Below are 18306 nucleotides of genomic sequence, written 5' to 3'. Positions count from 1 at the left end.
CAAAAAAAAAAAAAAACCCACACCCTCACTTATTTAGCATCCATAAACTCCCTACCAAGGGGCTTCCTATGGCTTTGGATGCTGTAATGAGAAAGAGAGACATGATCTGTGTGAGGGCTGGTGTTGGGAGCTGCCGCATTCAGCAGCAGCACCAAGCTGGTGAGGAGGGGTGGGCAGCTACTTGTTGATGCTACTGGAAATCTCTTAGGTATTTAAACAAGGAATAATTACGCTGTATCTAGCCAGATAGAGTTACCATGGTGTCAAGAAAGGGGTGAAATACATTCCACTTAATTCAGCCTTGTGTTGATCAACTGGCATTTTTACTGGCCCAGCAACTCAAACGAGTTAAGCATTCCTGTTCTGCAGACAGAAGGGGAATGTTTATAAGGATGATATTCTGTGTCTAGAAGAAAATTCAGAAAAGAGTAGCACTGGGGATGAAATGAGGTTTTAGATTAATTGTGATTTAACACTTTGTTTGAAGCGCTGCCAGAGAAGCTCATTCTTAGCCACAATTTAATTATAGGAAATACAAACCAGTGCTCTTGTGATGGCATTGGTTGGCCTCATTAAAATACCATGCTTTATTGAGTAGTTTATATTTTAATGTAAAAATCTGATGCAATCTAAAAGTATTTGGGGCATTTCTTGAGCTTATTTAGATTACTGACTGAACAGATCGTTCACACTGACATAATCAACTTAAGAAATTTGTGTATCAGAACAATTCTTAAACGTTTGTAAACTGATCTTAAAATTAAGTGCATTTCTTTCAGAACATTTCTTTTATGGAAGCCAAAAGTTACAGCAACATTTAGTACAGATTTGTCTTTCTTTAGTCTATTATTAATAAAAAAAAATTCTACATCTTTAGACGATGCAAGTCTTGGCAGATTAGATATTTGAATTATTACTAAGTAAAATTACTGGAAACAAATAACTACAGGTAAAACTTTTAAATAAACACTTGCAACTGTGTCAGGAGCTATTCAGCGGTCAAAACTCTGTATTGATAAGAAATACAACATAAACATTTATGAGAAGAAAAACATGCAAGTATAAAGCTACTCTGAATGCCTTTTTCTTTGAAAAGCCCACACTTTGGGTAATGTTCTTAAAATTTGAAAGTTTCTTTATTTTTTTAAACACTTACCAAGTTGTAGAAACTATTTCTATTCCAAACTTCACATTTTTGACAGCTTTACGAGAGTGCAAGAATAAAAATACATCAAACCTGCATTTGAAATCTTTTCCTCAAGTTAGTTTTAGATTATTAGAACTCTAGCAGTAGTTTGGTTGAAATACTTTCATAGTGATTTACACTCGTATGTCTTTTATATGCGTTTTAGCCCATAATGATTGTGTTACAGTATTTCTGCATGCTGTCGGTGTCAGCAGCTTAAGTGGTTTTCTCAAAAAATATTTTTTTGTAAAATTTAACTTTCAGTCATGCAAACCAAATATCTCTGGGGGTAAAAGGATAATTTTGTAGAATCTAGTCTTGTTTATTTTACAGGCTACTTTTAAGCAAAAATCACTAATTATGTCAAATTGCTTAGAGCAGCAAAATTATTTACTTACGATGAAGCCAATATCTCTAACCTCATTTCATGAATATTGATTTAAACCTGAGGTTCCAGAGATAGTCCAAACAATTAATCTACTAAATCACTGTTTGAAGAAACTATAAAATCAATATATAATGAAATGTGACCTTGAGTACACCTTTCCAAGGGAAGTGTATGCCATAAATCCACCATCATAGTATTGCATTTCAAAGATGACAGTGAAACACTGTTTTGAGTCCAGTGTTCCATATGTGAGTTCCTAAAGACTTAAAAATTAAGGAATTGGTAATCTATGCTTGTGGGTTTTTAAAATTATTTTCCTTTTCTTTTTTTCTTTCTTTTTTTTTTAACCTTAAGATTTCTTGTTTTCTTTCACTCTGAAACGGGGAATAAAATGCATGCTTATCCAAAGGAGCTTCAAATTTGTTCGTTCCTGTCAGGTGAAAGAAAGATGGGGGTTTTGGCATGCTATCCTGAACATTGCTGGGGAAGATTAACAGTCCCTAAGGAAAAAAACAAAAAAAGAATTAGTGTAAACCATAGCAATCTTTTCTCTGTTGCACTCAATTAAAGTAGTTTGTGAAATACTTGCTCTCTTTGACATGAGCCTGCTGACATGGTGAGATGATGGATGAAGGAGAGGTGACACAAAATGAGGAACACAGAAATCTGAGTCTTAACTGCTGGCTTCATCCCAATGTATACATTTGCCTAAGACTTCTATTGTTCAAATTGACATTAATTAAGATTTAGCCTGCTACTAAAATGAATGCAGAAGGCATTCTGAAAAGTTTTGAGTTTTTTCCATGTCTAGTAAATAGTTTCTGGAAGAAATGGAATGGATTCAAAACATAAACATGAAAGTCTTTTTAAGACAGTCTTCGAAAGAGAAGAAGCAAGCAGGCAAAGAGACTGAGTGTCTAAAAATAACTTTGTTTTGTATTTCTGATGTGGAGTGTAACTATTTGGCTGTAGGCAAATTAAATATGTGAGTATTCTGTAGGCATTTTTAATTCATGGACCTCAGTTTTATGTGTATTTCTTAATGCTAAATAGAGGTAGTATCTGTGTTCAGAGTTTGCTGTGTCTTGTCCCTGAGCCAAACAAGGTGAACATTGGGCAGTAGTATGGCCTACTTTCTGATGGGTGACAAAGGTGGGTCAGTGAGGAAGAGTTCTCTGACAACAGTCATTGCTCTGGATGTATTCAGTCATGATGCTGTTTGAGGCCATACATTTGCTGGGCATGAAATGGAGAAAAGCAAAAAAGGTTTCCTAAGGAATTATTTTTCTTCTTAATTGGAAAACTTTTTTTATTGTTGAGAATGTGAACATTATAATGCAATCAGTTGAAACTGAAAAAAAAAATATATTTTTTTTCCCAAACCCTTCTTGTTTCACCCTCAGAAGTACTTGTTATTTCTTCAGGGATGACTGAACTGGAAGGCCCAATGCTGATCCAGGCTTTTTGTGAATTTTATTTTAAAGAGTAATGGCTATAATTTTAATAGTGTAATAATTTATGCAGAAGTTGCTCATTTTCAAGAAAAATAATTTTAATATGACTTAACTGAATGTTAAGTGTTTTCTCTTTGAAAGCACTTCAGAATTGTAACATGAAGGAGCAATTTTCTCTGAATATGACTAACTTCTTATTTCTTGTCATGTTTTAGCAAACAGAGTAACACGTGATCCTCATTACGCTGGCCTCTGTAACCAGAGAGATAATCAATAAAATATGCACATAGTAGATAAAATGGTATTTTAATTAGCACCAAAGCATATTAGAAAACTGGGGAGTTAAAATTTACATAAAAATACATCAAAAATAGTGATAAATATTTTGTTATTTAAACAGTTTAAAAGAACATCCTAGTATTGCCTAGCATTTTAAATCTCTCCTTTGATGATTTCATCTCCTGTTCCAGGATTCATAACTTCTGCTTTTCTGTTATTTTACTTGGGGCATTCTCTGCTTTGATCATGTATGTTACTTAGGTCAACAGGTAGCAGGGATTGATATATTTTAATAATGAAAAGGTTTGTATGTCTTGATACGCAGTGATTTTGCAAAACTTGCATTTAGCTAATGGAATAATGACTCTGGTCTGTCCTGTATGAAGTGCTATGTGGATTGTTTCCCATTAAAACACCAGTGGAGCTTCAAACGGGCGCCAGATTTGCCTTGGTGATCATCGTAACTGCATAGGAAAAAGGGAAAGTGTAAATGTAAACAGTAGTGTTGTGTAATGAGTGTGGTTCTCTTTGTAAATAATATCAGATACCTTGTTGTCCTATGTGACCAGTCCCCACCCCTCGGTTCCTTTTTCCTGTTCTTCCCTTCCTTTTACTGACCACCAAGTGATTTATGCCACAGCAGTGTTGGGATGCTGCTGTATTTCTTTGCTGTTAAGATCCGATGCCAAAGCCTGGATTATCTGCAATTCAATGAAAATATGTTGTGCAAAATTATCCACAAAATACATTGCCATTTAATTCTCTGATTTTGCAGCAGAAATGCCTATGACTCGGCTTTTTTTTTACTGTTAATTTGGGAAAACTAAAGAGGTTCCTTTTTCTGCTTAGCCACGTGGAGAGGGGAAAAAGCAATTACATGGAGTGTTTTTCTTTCTTTTAGTATCAAAGATGCAGACTGTGGGACAGATTGCATGAAGAGCACATTAATGCAGGACGAACAGTTCAGGTAAGGACATTAAAATCAGTGATGTTAATGGAAATGAATTACATATATAATACCTGATGCCTTAGGGGCAGATCTTTACAGAGAAGTATATTTTACAGAGGGATTTGCCTGAAATATTGTATTACTTTGCTTTGTTTAAAAGGTTAGGGATTTCTTAATTTTGTCCTATGAGGCAAATACAGTCAGAAATGTTTTGAAGCGTGTGGGATGGCATGTCAGTGGGAATGATCAGAGTTCTTGAACAAATAATTTCTAGTCATCTTTTCAAGTTCTTATATTAAATTATTTTGTGTAAATTTACGGGGAGTTTTTTTTGATACTGTGTATGATTTCAAGTGCATAGGTGACTGCTGATATCCCAACTAGTATTTGCATACAGCTTTATGTGCAGTGGGGGTGGGAGACTGGCATTTTGTGAACTATCCTATTACATGAGTGAGTTAGAAAACAGTGAGATAATGAGCCAGTGTTAATTCTGAAGCATAGTTTCAGACCAAACATCTGCACTACTAGTTTGATGTGCAAATCTATTATTACATGCATCGTATTTTCAAAGGATGAAGCACCAGACCCATTTGTCTGCATGGTATCATCTCATTGGCTTCATGCATAGTCAACCATAACTCAGCACAGAAGGAATCTCATATCTGCTTTTAAAAAAATAAAAACCATGTCCTGATGAAAATGGGTGCCAAAGGTAATGCCAAACATTGGTAGTGCACAGCCAAAATAGACTGCAGAAAACCACAAAGACCAGATCTTCACAAGTTTTGCTGATGCAGGTATAGCAGCTGGTACTGGCAAAACTGGTAACAGACCGATCTTAACCAGCAGGAGAGGCATCCTGTGTTGATTTTACAGTTGTTTTTCAGAACAGGGGCAAGACTTTGCTACTGGACCAAACCTTTTGTAACCTATCCTGCATCGAGCAGGCCTTGCCAGTGGGGATGGCACAGTCCTAAAACATCAGATTTTAAAATTTTAAAATACCGTGCTTATTGCAATACTTTCCTGACTCCTGTGGATAATTAGGCCAGACTAAAAATGGAAAAGGAAAAAAAAACTCAGAAAGAAATGCACTGTAATTAAACAACAGCACTAGGCAGAAGGCAGAGCTAGAGTTACTTTTTTTGAGGAACAGAAGGTATTAATGAGCTTTTTTCCTATAGATGATTAGGAGTTATATGTGAAATCCATTGGATTTCTCTGTTATTTGGAGATTTGAGTGCTTATTTGAGTGCTTAGTTTTTCACTAAGCGTTTTTGACATTTGAGCATAAAATAAGTTTATTCCTTGTAGCATTAAAAAAGGATGCCGAAGGGATTTGCAAAATCAGTGCTGTTCAGGTGTTTGCCTGTGTCTGTGCTGTAGTCTACATTCACATCTGAAGGGTAAGAGAGGTTTCTCTTGGGGCACCTTATGTTCGGTGTCATTTGTCTACCATGACAAAAGTATCAAAAATTACAGAAACAGCAGTCATGTTGAGGATGTTGTTTTTAAACATGTGACATCTCTTAGTAATAAAATATACTTATCTCTAGAAATATTTATGTTTACCTTGGGCCTAAAGCCTGTGATTTGCACTTTCAGTCAGAATAAATTTTCTTCCTTTTTATTCAGTCTTTACTTCTTATAGGTCAGGATGCAAGTTCTGCATCAAGCTGGTCGCATTCAGATACCCAGAGGGCTAAATAAGGATCTGGATCTGGATCTGCAGGAAGTGTAGAGTAGCTCTCTATTTTAATTAAATAGTTAGTAGTCTGGATTAGTCGATAATAAATTTATGACATGTAGAATGTGTTTGCTGTAAGCTGTTTAAATGTTTACCAATGGACTTGTGATCTGTTTGTTTGCGAAGAAATCAGATTAATTATTGTGATACCAAATGTTCTCCGCAGCACACACTTTGCTCTCAAAATTAGATGTTGTAAAAATACATTAGGAATCCCTAAGTCAATATTGACCCAAGGCATCCGCCACAGGTTTTAGACAAATATATGCACAGCCACTCTACATTTAATCCATGTGCACATAATTAGCCATTTTTCTGAATTTTCAGTTTACCCAGAATAATTACTTCTGTTTTAAGTTTGATGATGGTCAAAATTCTAATAGAAGTATAGATGAGCATAAGTGTGTACCTCTTCTTTCTGGTGACTGAATGCCACAGGAAAAACTTCTAAAAAAGAAAGTGAGGAAATGGAAAATCTATGTGGGGCATGAAGACACCCTGAGAAAACAACTCTTGTATACGCAATTGTTTGTAGTATCAATGAAGGGTCATGTAAAATCAGTTCATTGTTGCAGCCTTTTGCTATCTGTAGGGTACATATAGCCGTAATTTAGAGTTTATTTGACCTATACCTGGAACTTTTTACCGTATATCCTTTGTAACAATATTTGAATGAAGTCCAGGGAAAATAAATGATGACAAGAGTACACACAGCTAAGCTATTGTAATACTTCCTTAAAAAATTTATGTTTGAGAGAGGTTTGGATGGTAGCTTTATTTAGAGATGCTATTTGGTTTTTAAACAACAATGTGCAGAATGGGAGGAGTGTTGAATAACACACGGAAGACAGGAGATAAAAAGGGACTGATTCATTGGAGATGGCAGATCATATGGCTTCCATGTACTATTTCAGCATAAATCATTTAAAGTGTAAATTGTTGGAAGTAGTGTATGACATTACACTTAATAAAGAAGAAAAAGAGAATAATGATGGCGGAGACTAAATGTAATACTGGCTTGATCACAATGATTCAGTTAATTGCTGGCCCTGGGAGCTGCGTAGGCTGTTGGAGGAAGCATAAGTGAAATGGTGGAGTTTCTATGGAATCTGGATATAAGTATCACCAAGGATGAGAGTCTGAGGCAGATACTTCCATGGAGAATGTTAAAGTAGCTGCTGTTGCCTTAGATAGTACTCGAGTTTCAGAATCATTTTATATGTATGACTTTGGTCTTTTCCACATAACATGAGAGATCTCCACCGGTCCTGGAAAAATCTGAAGTTCTATCTCCATTGCAAGGGCTTTGGCCTCCTCAAGCTCCATTGACATTCATGTAAGGTGGGGCCATGGAGACACAGTGTTTATCCTGGTGTCAGAGCCTCTTCTTGGGTCAACACTGAAGCACTGTGATGTACCTAATGCTTTTTGTAACTACGTCTTTCCGTTGTGCTGTTATTTGCCCTTGGCCCAGGCTCAGTGCCATGACATGGCAGTGCAGGTCACTATGTGTGTTTGCCTGCAGTTACATGGGAGTTTCATTGTTTCTTTTATTTATTTATTTATTTTTCACCAGTTATTTGTTCTCAAATGTCATGAAGTCACTTGTACACAAGAGACTGGTGTAGCTGGTACAGTGTTTCTGGTAATGTTCACATACCGTAGCATTCTGGTGGATCTCTTACCACCAAATCTGTGTACAGTTTGGAAAAGCTGGGTTCACTTTGTGTCCCTACCTCAGTTCTGTACCCATTTGTGAACGGTGAACCTTATCCCAATAAAGTCCTCTGAGACCTAGGGAGGAAAGCATTAAATAATAGCCATGTAATATTATTTTTGTTGTATAACAAATGGTGTAAAGCTGTGAGAGACTCAGGGATTCTGTTGGAGAGGACAGGATTAAAATGTATAATGATGTTGAGATCAGTCTGATTTTGGATAGTGACAAAGACAGTCATTAGGCAGGAATCACTGACAGCATAAATGCAGCATGTGATGCTCTTCAGATGGTAGCTCTATAGATGAGAGCTTGTGAGACACGGAGTAAAAGTGAGCCTGCAGTGTGATAGTGACAGTGACCAAAAAAAAGCACCAAATAACAACATGAGATATATAAACTAGAGAGCAGTCAGTGCACAATATCAGGCAGTCTCTTTGGTCAGCATTAGTAGGATCCCAGGACTTCTCCACTTTGGACACCACTCTTTTATAGAGACTGTGGACTTGTAGGGAGTATTCAGGGAGAGCAATGAAAATGATCAGAAATTGAGGAATAAAGTTCAATTTCCTTGGAAAGGCAGAAAAATTATTATTTTTTGTTCGAGAAGTGTCTGGCAATGGCATGTTATCCGCTTGCAGACTTGAAAGATTGCTGCACAGAAGACAGGCCATGCTTTCCTCTGCATTTCTGTTAGACATGAGAAAAAACTGTGGCAGTTAGGATAATGAAATCCTACAGTATTATCAAAAAGGCTGTAGCTCTTCATGAAGAAGTCTTTTGGAAATCAAATTAGGTAAGTATCAAAAATGAAATATTGACAACAGATCACTCTCTGAAGGGATGATTTCACAAAGAGTTTGCCAGCTTTATCCTAAATTTTTTTGTGAGAAAGCTAGTTGAAACAAAGAGTTGTTTTGTTCTGCTTTGTTTGTTGAAAGCTAACAGACCAGAATTCCATGTATTATGAAGAAAAATTCTGAGACTTTTAGGCTGAATTTGGTGAATTCAGAACTGAGGAGTTTGCATGAATGAGAACAGCGTTGCGTGTTGCCTTCCTTGTTGTCCCAAAATGATTATGAAAAGAAGTCACAGCCACTTGCATTTCTGTAGCATTTATCAGGTTACACCCTGATGAGCTCCTGAGATGCATCTCCTCACAGCAGGGCTTAGGGCCCTTGCTAGGCTGATTACATTTAGCTTGTTTAATTGACAATAAATTGAATGAGAGTCATTTCCAAATCCACAGACCAAGAGGTACTAAAACTACATTTCACCAAATATGCAAATGCCATTATTTGATTCCTCTGTCTTTTTTCTCGCAAATATTTATCTTTGATCAGCAATATAATAATGTGCAGTGAAACTAAGGGTTAGTCTTAGCCATGCCTTGGAGTTTCTACCTCTTGAAGCTTCTGTTCAAGATTTTGAAACTCGAGCACCTTTGGTCGTTGCACAGTAACTGGGTCTTTACGACAAGACAGACATGGACCTGGCACAGTGGGTCCAGAGGAAGACTGGAGCACGTCTCTTAGGAAGACAGGCTGAAGGGGCTGGGCTTGTTCATCCTGTAGAGAGCTCCGGGGAGATCTCATCGAGGTCTTCAAATATACAAAGGGAGCTTATAAGAAAGATGCAGAAAGACTCTTTACCAGGATGAGGGGCAACAATTTTAAATTGAACAAGCGTAGATTTAGATTGGATATATGACAAAATTCTTCATGACGATGATTGACAAGGCACTGGCACAGGCTGCTCAGAGAAGCTGTGGATACCTCATCCCTGAAAGTGTTCGAGGCCAGACTGGATGGGGCTTTGAGCAATCTGATCTAGCGGGAGGTTTCCCTGCCCATAGCAGGGGATTGGAACAAGATGGTCTGTAAGGTTCCTTTCAATCCAAGCCATTCTGTCATCATACTCATGCTTCTGCTATACTAGTAATTTGCTCTAGCTGTACTTACAGTGCTGTAAATCCCTTACAGAGCTACATCTTAATTCCAACTGGAAAACATTTCCTTTTTAAGAAGCTGCTTTGGAAGCATTATTAACTCACACCAAACTCATTGTTGAAACTGTTTCTTACAGGCTGCTTGGCTCCTAAACAACAGGTTTTTGTTTGGCTTACCATTTTCTGTTTCCATTAAAGCCAAAGTCAGGATAATATCTTTATCCCTGAAACAGAACAGCATGATAACCTTCTCTCAGTCCTCTGTGTATGGTTCCTGCAAACTAAATAATGAAATGTTGCATCTAGATAGTCCTATTTGGTCTTTTAAATTAAATTCCAAGGTTTTATAAAATGAGAATTTTGGCATGTGGTGGACTGTGACAATGATAGCATTCTCCCTTTTTCAGTGCTCTTGAGGAAACCATGGGAGATAGATTAAGATGAATGTATATAGAAAATTAGTGCGCCATGTTTCTAATTTAACTTGATATCTTGCAAAATTATTTATTGTGTCCATCTCCCTATTCATTTTGTTGTTAATTACTGTTTTTACTTGGGGTTAATCTTAAATAATGTAGCCTAAATTGACTGGTAATAGTATTAATTTAAACATACAATAGAATATTCTCGTATTAATTTGACAAATGATTTTTCTGAATCAATAGTTCTTTGGTTGCCTAATGTGTCTCATACAGCATTACTTGAATTTGTTGTTGAATTATTTTCCTTTTCTAATTATAATTCTATTATTTTTTTCAAGCACATTAAAAATGTTAGTTCTGCTGGTGTGTATAAATAAAATGAGTTCCAATTACTTCCTGCTTTTTCAGGTATGCAAGATTGCTTTCCTAAGGCATTGTTACCTGAACCTGGTTTCTGTTATTGAAAAAAAAAAAAAAACACCTTTATTTTCCTAACCACTCTCTGGTGTTAATTCATTCTTTTGTTCTGCTATGAGAAGAATATTTAAAACAGTTGGTAAATAGTGGAATGAATAATATAAATCGCTATATCTCCTTATAATGTAATGCAACGAATATAGTTTTTATTGAAGTCTTATTTAAAAAAAAATACATAAAAACTGTGCCCTAAAACAATGAGTAGTATAATTTGGGCTATCAATTTCTTTTGTTCAGTTTCTAGAGAAAGAGAAGGTGCATGCATTTCCAGATTTTAAATGCCTAGGCAATGAAATTTTGCCCTAGACAAAAATTTATGTCACAAGAGATGCCTGCATACAGGTTATTCTTGCTGGTTGTGAGTAGTTCATATCCACTTTAAACGCTTGCAATTAGAGATATTTCTGTATCTTAGTAATCCTTCTCCTTTGTCCATAAAGAGGTCTTTACAAAATAAAAATGATAGTTTTGGGAAAATTGAGAATCACAAACTGTTGCATTCTGAAGTGCATTAATCACCACAGTTGCTTATTATTTAAAAACAAAAACAATAACAACAATAAAAACACAGATTCTAAGGAGCAGTCACTTTATTTAGATATCTTGACTTTATGCAACTTGTGTAAATATTTTGGCAAAGGACCAAACCAGTCACAGACACCAAAATAATTTAAATAATTGAAAGGTAAATTAGGAGAATTGTGAAGCCCCAACAACAGGAACCTGTTGGAGCACATCCAGAGGAGGGCCATGAAGATGAAGGCTGGAGTACCTCCCATATGAAGACAGGCTGAGAGCTGGGGCTCTTCAGTCTGGAGAAAAGGAGGGACCAGAAGTATCTTAAAGCAGCCTTCCAGTAACTGAAGGGGCCTACAGGAAAGCTAGGGAGGGACTTTTTATAAGGGCATGTAGCAACAGGAGAAATGGTTTAAACTGGAAGAGGGTAGATTTAGACTAGATATTAGGAAGAAATTCTTTACTGTGAGGGTGGTGAGACACTGGAACAGGTTGCCCAGTGAGGTTGTGGACGCCCCTTCCCTGTAAGCATTGAAGCCAGGCTGGATGGGGCTCCAAGCAACCAGTCTAGAGGGAGATCCCTGCCTATAGCAGGGGGTTGGAACTAGGTGATCTTAAAGGCCCCTTCCAACCCAAACCATTCTATGATTCTATGATCATTTAAATATTTTAGTTGAAATTCTAAACAAAAGCGGCCTGACTCTTAACTTGGAGAAGTGGATGAAGTTGACAACAAGGAAACAAAAATATTGATGGGGATGACTTAAATAAATATTTCTCCCTTGTTTTGTGGTTGGCTGACACTACTGAAAGAGGTAATAGGTGCAACCTCTTCCTTGATACTTGGTTCTTACTCATCTGGAGCAGATGGCTTAATTGCTGTTACAGAAGGTGGGACACTTCCAGAAAGATTCTGATCAGTACATCTACTCTATGCACTGTGTGTACAAACTGTTGTTTTTTTTTTCCAAATTCCATTGAAGAGGGAATTACTGCCACCATTTGTTTTTTACTGTAGAAAGTTGAGTGACATTGCACAAGAAAATATGAAAAATACAACAGACATAACAAACTGGTTGTGAATCTAGTAGTGCTTCCAAGTCAAACGCACTCAGAAGTACTTTCAGTGGAGTAGAATACTTACAGTATGACTTACAAAGAGTAGGAGATTGGCCATTCATTCAAAATGGAGAGGCTTTAAGTTGTGGCATGTGGAGCAAGGACTTCTTTGCTGAGTTTTATGGGGTGACTTTTCTGCAAGAGCGGTACAAAAAGACCAGGGAATAGCTCTGGATCATAAAAAAGCAGAATCTAGGAGATCCAGGAGACGTTCAAAGGGAGGTTCGAGTGTGTGGCTGGAGGCAGTGGCTGTAACCACATTAGGAGGAGTCTTTGTTACGTGAATCAAAAGCATTCAAACAGTGCAGGCTGGAAAGAAGAACGGATCTAGAGGAGAGGTGGCCAAGAACAAAAAGGTTCTTTTAAAGTAGGGACTTTTAGAGGTTTTATTTCTCCTAGTTTATTAAAACTTAGAAATGGCACTTTTTATGATCGCTTAGAAAATGCATTGATCAAAATGACAGTTACTTCCTAATGACAGAAGGCATTAAATATATTAAAATTGTTACAGCAACTTCGAGCCAATATGAGAGAGATGGAAAAACTTTGTTTGCGAGTCCGACAGGAAGACATCCCAGTTCTGCAACGAATGATAAATCCAGTGAAAGATGAAGCTTCATCTGCCATAAAACACTTCCTGCAGCTCCATTCTGAATCTGCAGAAGAACTTAAAAGGCAACTAGAAGGACAGGAGGATGCCTCCTTAACCAGATCTGCAACTGTAGGAGGAGGTAGTAGAATTTCATTTCTGTATCTATTGTATCGTTGTGTCCATTCTGCACTTTTGAGTAAATATAAATGAAAGAAACTAAAGAGATTTCAGTTGAATAACAATTGTTAATTCAGAAGTGGATTTTCTTTCCTTATGCCACTTTTCTTATTACCCGCTACTGAGTTTTGATAAGTAAGTATCTTAAGAAACAGAGTAGGTGTGGCCTTCCATGACAGAGAGAATACCTCTTTCTTTAGCATTTGACCTTGGTAACAGACAAAAAGCAGAAAATATTATAAATACATTTAAGTTAAGGATTTTGCAAATGCACTAGAGCACACAACAAGTCAGATGTTGGCTGTTTTTCCTTCCTTTCTGCACAAAATAGATTCTCATTGTCTTGTACCATTCTGCCTCCAGGGGAAATACTCTGCCGTGGCATTAGCCAGCATTCTCTACTATTAATCTGTGAGAAAGTTGATTTTATCAGTTATATCCTTCTACATAATAGTAATTAGATTTATTACTTCAGTAGCAGCGTTGTTTAAAATTGTTTGGCAATTTCATGCATCTTTAAAATAGTGTGTTTTCAGTCCATGACATTGTAAAAGAACCTGCCCTCACATTTTATTTCATGACCCTTCTTGCTGCTATATAAAGAACTACAGGAACTGTTTCAAGTGTAATTAGCAAGGAACTAAGTCTAACAGAAAGAAAAGTTGATTTAGAAAAATGGGCTTTCAAGAACATCGTGTGTAGTAGTATTGGTAAGTGTAACAAAAAACAAGTTGCATCAAATCTGCAATTCATGTCTTCTTGCCAGACCGGTTAAAGTGATTTAATTGGTTTCTAACATATATGATTCTTGATTATTTTCAAGACTTTCAGCATCTTTTAGCTTTCGGATATTTCTGAGCTGATTGTTCAGGAGTTTAACCTAATATCGTTGTGGATATCAAAGTCTGGCTATTTACTGCATCCTTCTTCCTCTCCAAACAAAAGAAGATAGCTGAGTTTGTTCTCTTGCAGTCCTCTGGGATATTGTTCATGCTCTCTACAGAGAGAAAAATATGTTTGTGTTTTCCAAGGTTGTTTCTTAAATAATCTGGAGTGACTTTCATCAGACACTTCAGGTTTCAAATACATCTCAATATTTTGAACCTGTTTTCTTTATCTTTTTCTTTTGCCTTCTTGTTAAAGTTAATTGCATCAAGTGTCAGATTACAGCTGCTTTTTTGTGGAAAGACTGACTTCATGTAGCTCTGTGTCATCTGTTGTTTTCTTTCTTCACCTGGTGATGCACGTACTTATACTTCCTTTGTCTTTCTCTGATGGCAGTCATAGAAACTTTCTTGCTACCATTTATTTAGCTCTTTTGCATTCCTTTAACCTTTTGGAGTTTCTTTCCCATAGGTTGTATTAACCAGTTTGCTGAATTTGTCGATACTTCTTTTTTGGGGTGCTCACTGTCTTTGGTCTTATTCCGAGATTTAGGATAGGCAACTCTGGTATTCATCTTTATTAGCCATTACTTTCAAGCTCCTTATGACCTCTTCTGTGTTACAATCAGAATAACATTTAAAACACCTTTTTTCTGCAACTTTCTGCAGTTGTCCTCAGTACATTCGGTTATTTTCTTGGAAGGGTCTTTTGCTTTTCTAACAGTTACATGGATAGCAAGTGAGAACTGCAGTGTAATTTCAGAGATCAGGACTGCTTTTTAATCTGAAATACCTTTAAATTGTGATGGAGACCGAGCATAACCACACCTTAAAAAGACAAGAAATTGATCGCAGAGATTGAGATGAGGAGATAGAATATCATTACTGGAATGACATACTCCTATATGTCAGCTCAGGAATACAGAAATAGCTCATCCCATTTAAAGTGAAACATACAGTAAGGCAGACAACTAAATTTAATTATATAGGGTTTTTTTTTGGATGGTTTGCCTGACTGCTGTGAAAGCAGCTCTGTTGAATTGCTAGCACGGATGCAGTGTATCGCCTGTTCTTTTGTGCTTAGAGGCTGCAGTCCTGAAAGGAAATCTTGGCTGCTGATCTTAATCAAAGGAGCTTCAGTATGCCCATTCTCTGTAGCATGTTGCTTCCCATCTGGTAGAGAAGTAAAGAGTTTACAAATTCAAATTGCCCATTTGGAAGGCATGTCAGTGAAATGATGTGGTTCCTTCACCTGAGCTCAGATCCAATAGAACTGAAATTTAATTGCATTTTAAACAAATATTAACAAAAGGTGAGACTCTACTCCAAAAATTACTAGAGATCTTTTAACCAGTATATTGAATATTGCAGAGCATTAGATTTTTATCTTGAATGTAATGAAGTATGAAGCTGCTCTGTGAGGTCTACAGAGGTATTTTGTATTACTGCATTTCTGTGTAAATGCTGGAAGCGGTGGAGTCATTTCCATTCTCAGTTCTATTAAAATTGGTTAGCCTTGATAAAACATAAACTAGGGAATATAAGTTTCCTATTCATATTTTCAGCCCAAATGTGACTTTACCTTTTTTTTTTTTCCTAATCGTTCTTATTCTTTAACTTATGTTTTGGAATTGAGGGAAGAATTTTATTGAGAATTTTTAATGTCACTAATTTTTAGCAATTAGAGAATAATAGCAATGTAAACTGACTGAAAATTTACGCTCTCTTCATTTTGTGCCACTCGAATCTTCAGCGTCATTTCTGTGTTTGGAGGGACATACGCTTTTCTGCAGTAGGTCAGCATGGGTTACTAAGGACAGACTAGAGCAGGGAACGTCATTTGTAAGGAGGCAAATTTGCTTAAAGACTTTTTTTTCCCACTTTTGAATTAAGAATATTGTAATTTCAACCGAATGAGCATGCACATGGCTGATTAGAATACGATTTCTTGGCAGAAGAAACTGGGTTTTGAAATAGGGTCATGAGGTATTGGAATGGGATCAAATGCTCAAAACTAATATCAAGTGTCAGAATATTCAGGAAAATTGGTTTGTCCAAAAAATGCCTACATTTTGATACAGGATAAACTGTACTAAGAAAAGGACTGTTTTAGAACGGAGTGTTTAACGTTAAGACCAGCAAGTTATGCTGTACTTAAAGCACCCCATGAAAAGAGCCAGCAGAGCCCTGGGGTGCCCCAGACCCAGCACTGCCACCAGGAGAGGGAAAGGGGTGTCCTACTGTGCTCTGTGCTGTGCTGCCTCACTTCCAGCTGTCTGTGCAGCTCTCAGCGCTGCAATGTGAAAGGGACACAGAACTGTTAGAATGTCCAAAGGTGCACTGTGAAGAAGAGTGGCTGAGGTCCCTGTGTTGGCTCAGCACAGAGCAGAGGAGCTGAGGGGAGGCCTGATGGCGGCCGCAGCTCCTCACAGGGAGCAGAGGGCAGCGCTGAGCTCTGCTCTGTGTGACAGCGACAGGGCCCGAGGGAACGGCATGGAGCTGTGTGAGGGGAGGGGAAGCTGGGGGTCAGGGAAAAGGTCTGCACCACAGGGCCGTGGGCATGGAACGGGCTGCACAGGGCTGTGGGCACGGCCCTGAGTGCTGGAGTTCATGGAGCGCCTGGACACTGATCTCAGATATATGGTCTGAGCTTTGGGTGGTGCTGTGCAGAGCCAGAATCTGGACTTGATTCTTTTGAGTCCCATCCAACATGGGATGTTCTGTGGTTCTAATTAATCTGATGCTACAGAGCAAAAATATATTTTGGAAGAGTAGGTGATGGTAGTAGAAGTTAAAGTGCCTTCCTCGTCTGGAGTTTGAAAGGAAAAGGGGTAGAAGTAATTAAAAAACAGGCCTGAAATAAAACTTAGTCCACCGTTGTTGCACCACTTCTCTGCATGCTTAGGAATTATGGCTCAGTGTCAGCTTTACTGATGTTAGAATTGAATTGATCTGAGAGGAGTAAGAATTGGTGCTTGCTATCTTCTGAGATGCTGGGATAAAAATGTTGAACAATGGACACGTTATAAAAATGCATTGTTTTTATTTTATCTTAAGTTAATTCCATGTTTTATTACTCATGCTTGCTTTATTACTCAATTTTTATTGAGAAAGGTTATTTTTATTCATTTTTCATTGTTCGTATCAGTTGCAGTAACAGTTATATAATATTGTTACAGTACCTTGGCACATTCATTGCTTCCATGGAAGACTTTACTGTAATATTTACACTACAGCATTGTTAGAAATACCTCTCCAGTCTTCCCCACATTAAGCTTTCCACCCTCCTAAGAAATAAACACCAGTGTCCTACTAAAGTAGCCATATTTCAGAAATCTTATTAAATCAGCATGATCTTTGCACTGTTTTGAGATACATAAGTTCTCCAGCCTGCTTTTCATGTTCCCAAGCTATTACTTAATCCTTACAACAGACTCAAACTTGCTGCTGTTCTTACCTAGCACTGAAGTAGCCATCCATAGTTAGGCACTTGTCCATTACAGCCATAATGGCTCAAGACGAAGCTTTTGGCTGGAGAAGGTATGCGTGTATGTGTTAATTGTATCTGCTTTCCACCATGCCACCTGGCTGTCACTCCTTCCACATTTTTTCCTCAGTAATTTGTCTTACTGTCTTTTATACTCAGCACAGACAATTTAGAAAGGAAGGTGCTCAAGAACATCTCCTTTGCCCTGCTGAGCTTTAAATGTTTGCCATCATCACAGTACCATTACCAGCGGGACAGAGCACTACGTGTTTGGCAGCATGGTACTTGGTTTTCATTGCTTTTACTACAGAATTTTTCTCTAGCTATTCCTAGGCTGGAACAGCTGAAAGCCAGACTGTGGTAGCACAATAATCAAAATAAATGACCAGCTTTGGAAGTGCAGTGTGTAGATATCACGTGTAAATGAAGGTTTTGTCCCAAGCTCAATTTTCTTCTACAAATTTTTAAAGCTCAGCTAATAGGAAATTAATGTACTGGCCCTAACTTCAGCAGTGTAAGTTTCTGATCGTGCTCAGAACTGATTGTGAAAGTGCACTGTTAGAAATGAGCCCGTTTCTTTGGCAATAACTTCCTTTTAGGAAATTGTGTAGTGCTGTGAGACTTTTGCCTTTGTGGTAGTTATCGGGGCTGTTCCTAGCCTTGAATTATTTTAAATATCAATGTATGCATGAGAAATACCAAGAGTGAGAAATTTTGCATGTCACCTGCAATCTGATCCATTGTGTTTGTTTATAAACATCGTATTTTTTTCATTCAGAAACTTCATACAACACAGAAGCAAATGATGGGTCTCAAAGTTTAATTCAGATGTGTTCTCCCCTTCCTGAGATACCTCAGAATGAAAATGCAGCTGAGTCCTGGGAAACGCTAGAAGAGGTATGCTGGGACTCCCTCACTATCCTGTCGGTATTCTGGCTTTTAACAAGTTACAGAATAACTT

General features: G+C 37.5%; 1 protein-coding gene across 1 annotated transcript; it reads left to right on the top strand.

Moving 5' to 3' along the window:
• Positions 1-4179: 4179 nt before the first annotated feature.
• STX17 (syntaxin 17) lies at positions 4180-18302 on the top strand (the record flags this gene model as incomplete). Its single annotated transcript, XM_019614307.1, has 3 exons — positions 4180-4274; positions 12717-12936; positions 18124-18302. Coding segments are annotated over exons 2-3 (384 nt in total), but the record flags the coding sequence as incomplete, so codon positions are not given.
• Positions 18303-18306: the final 4 nt, after the last annotated feature.

The sequence above is a fragment of the Meleagris gallopavo genome, chromosome 3, assembly GCF_000146605.3.
Source record: "Meleagris gallopavo isolate NT-WF06-2002-E0010 breed Aviagen turkey brand Nicholas breeding stock chromosome 3, Turkey_5.1, whole genome shotgun sequence".
NCBI lineage: Eukaryota > Metazoa > Chordata > Aves > Galliformes > Phasianidae > Meleagris > Meleagris gallopavo.
This window is presented reverse-complemented; position numbering and strand designations above follow the sequence as displayed.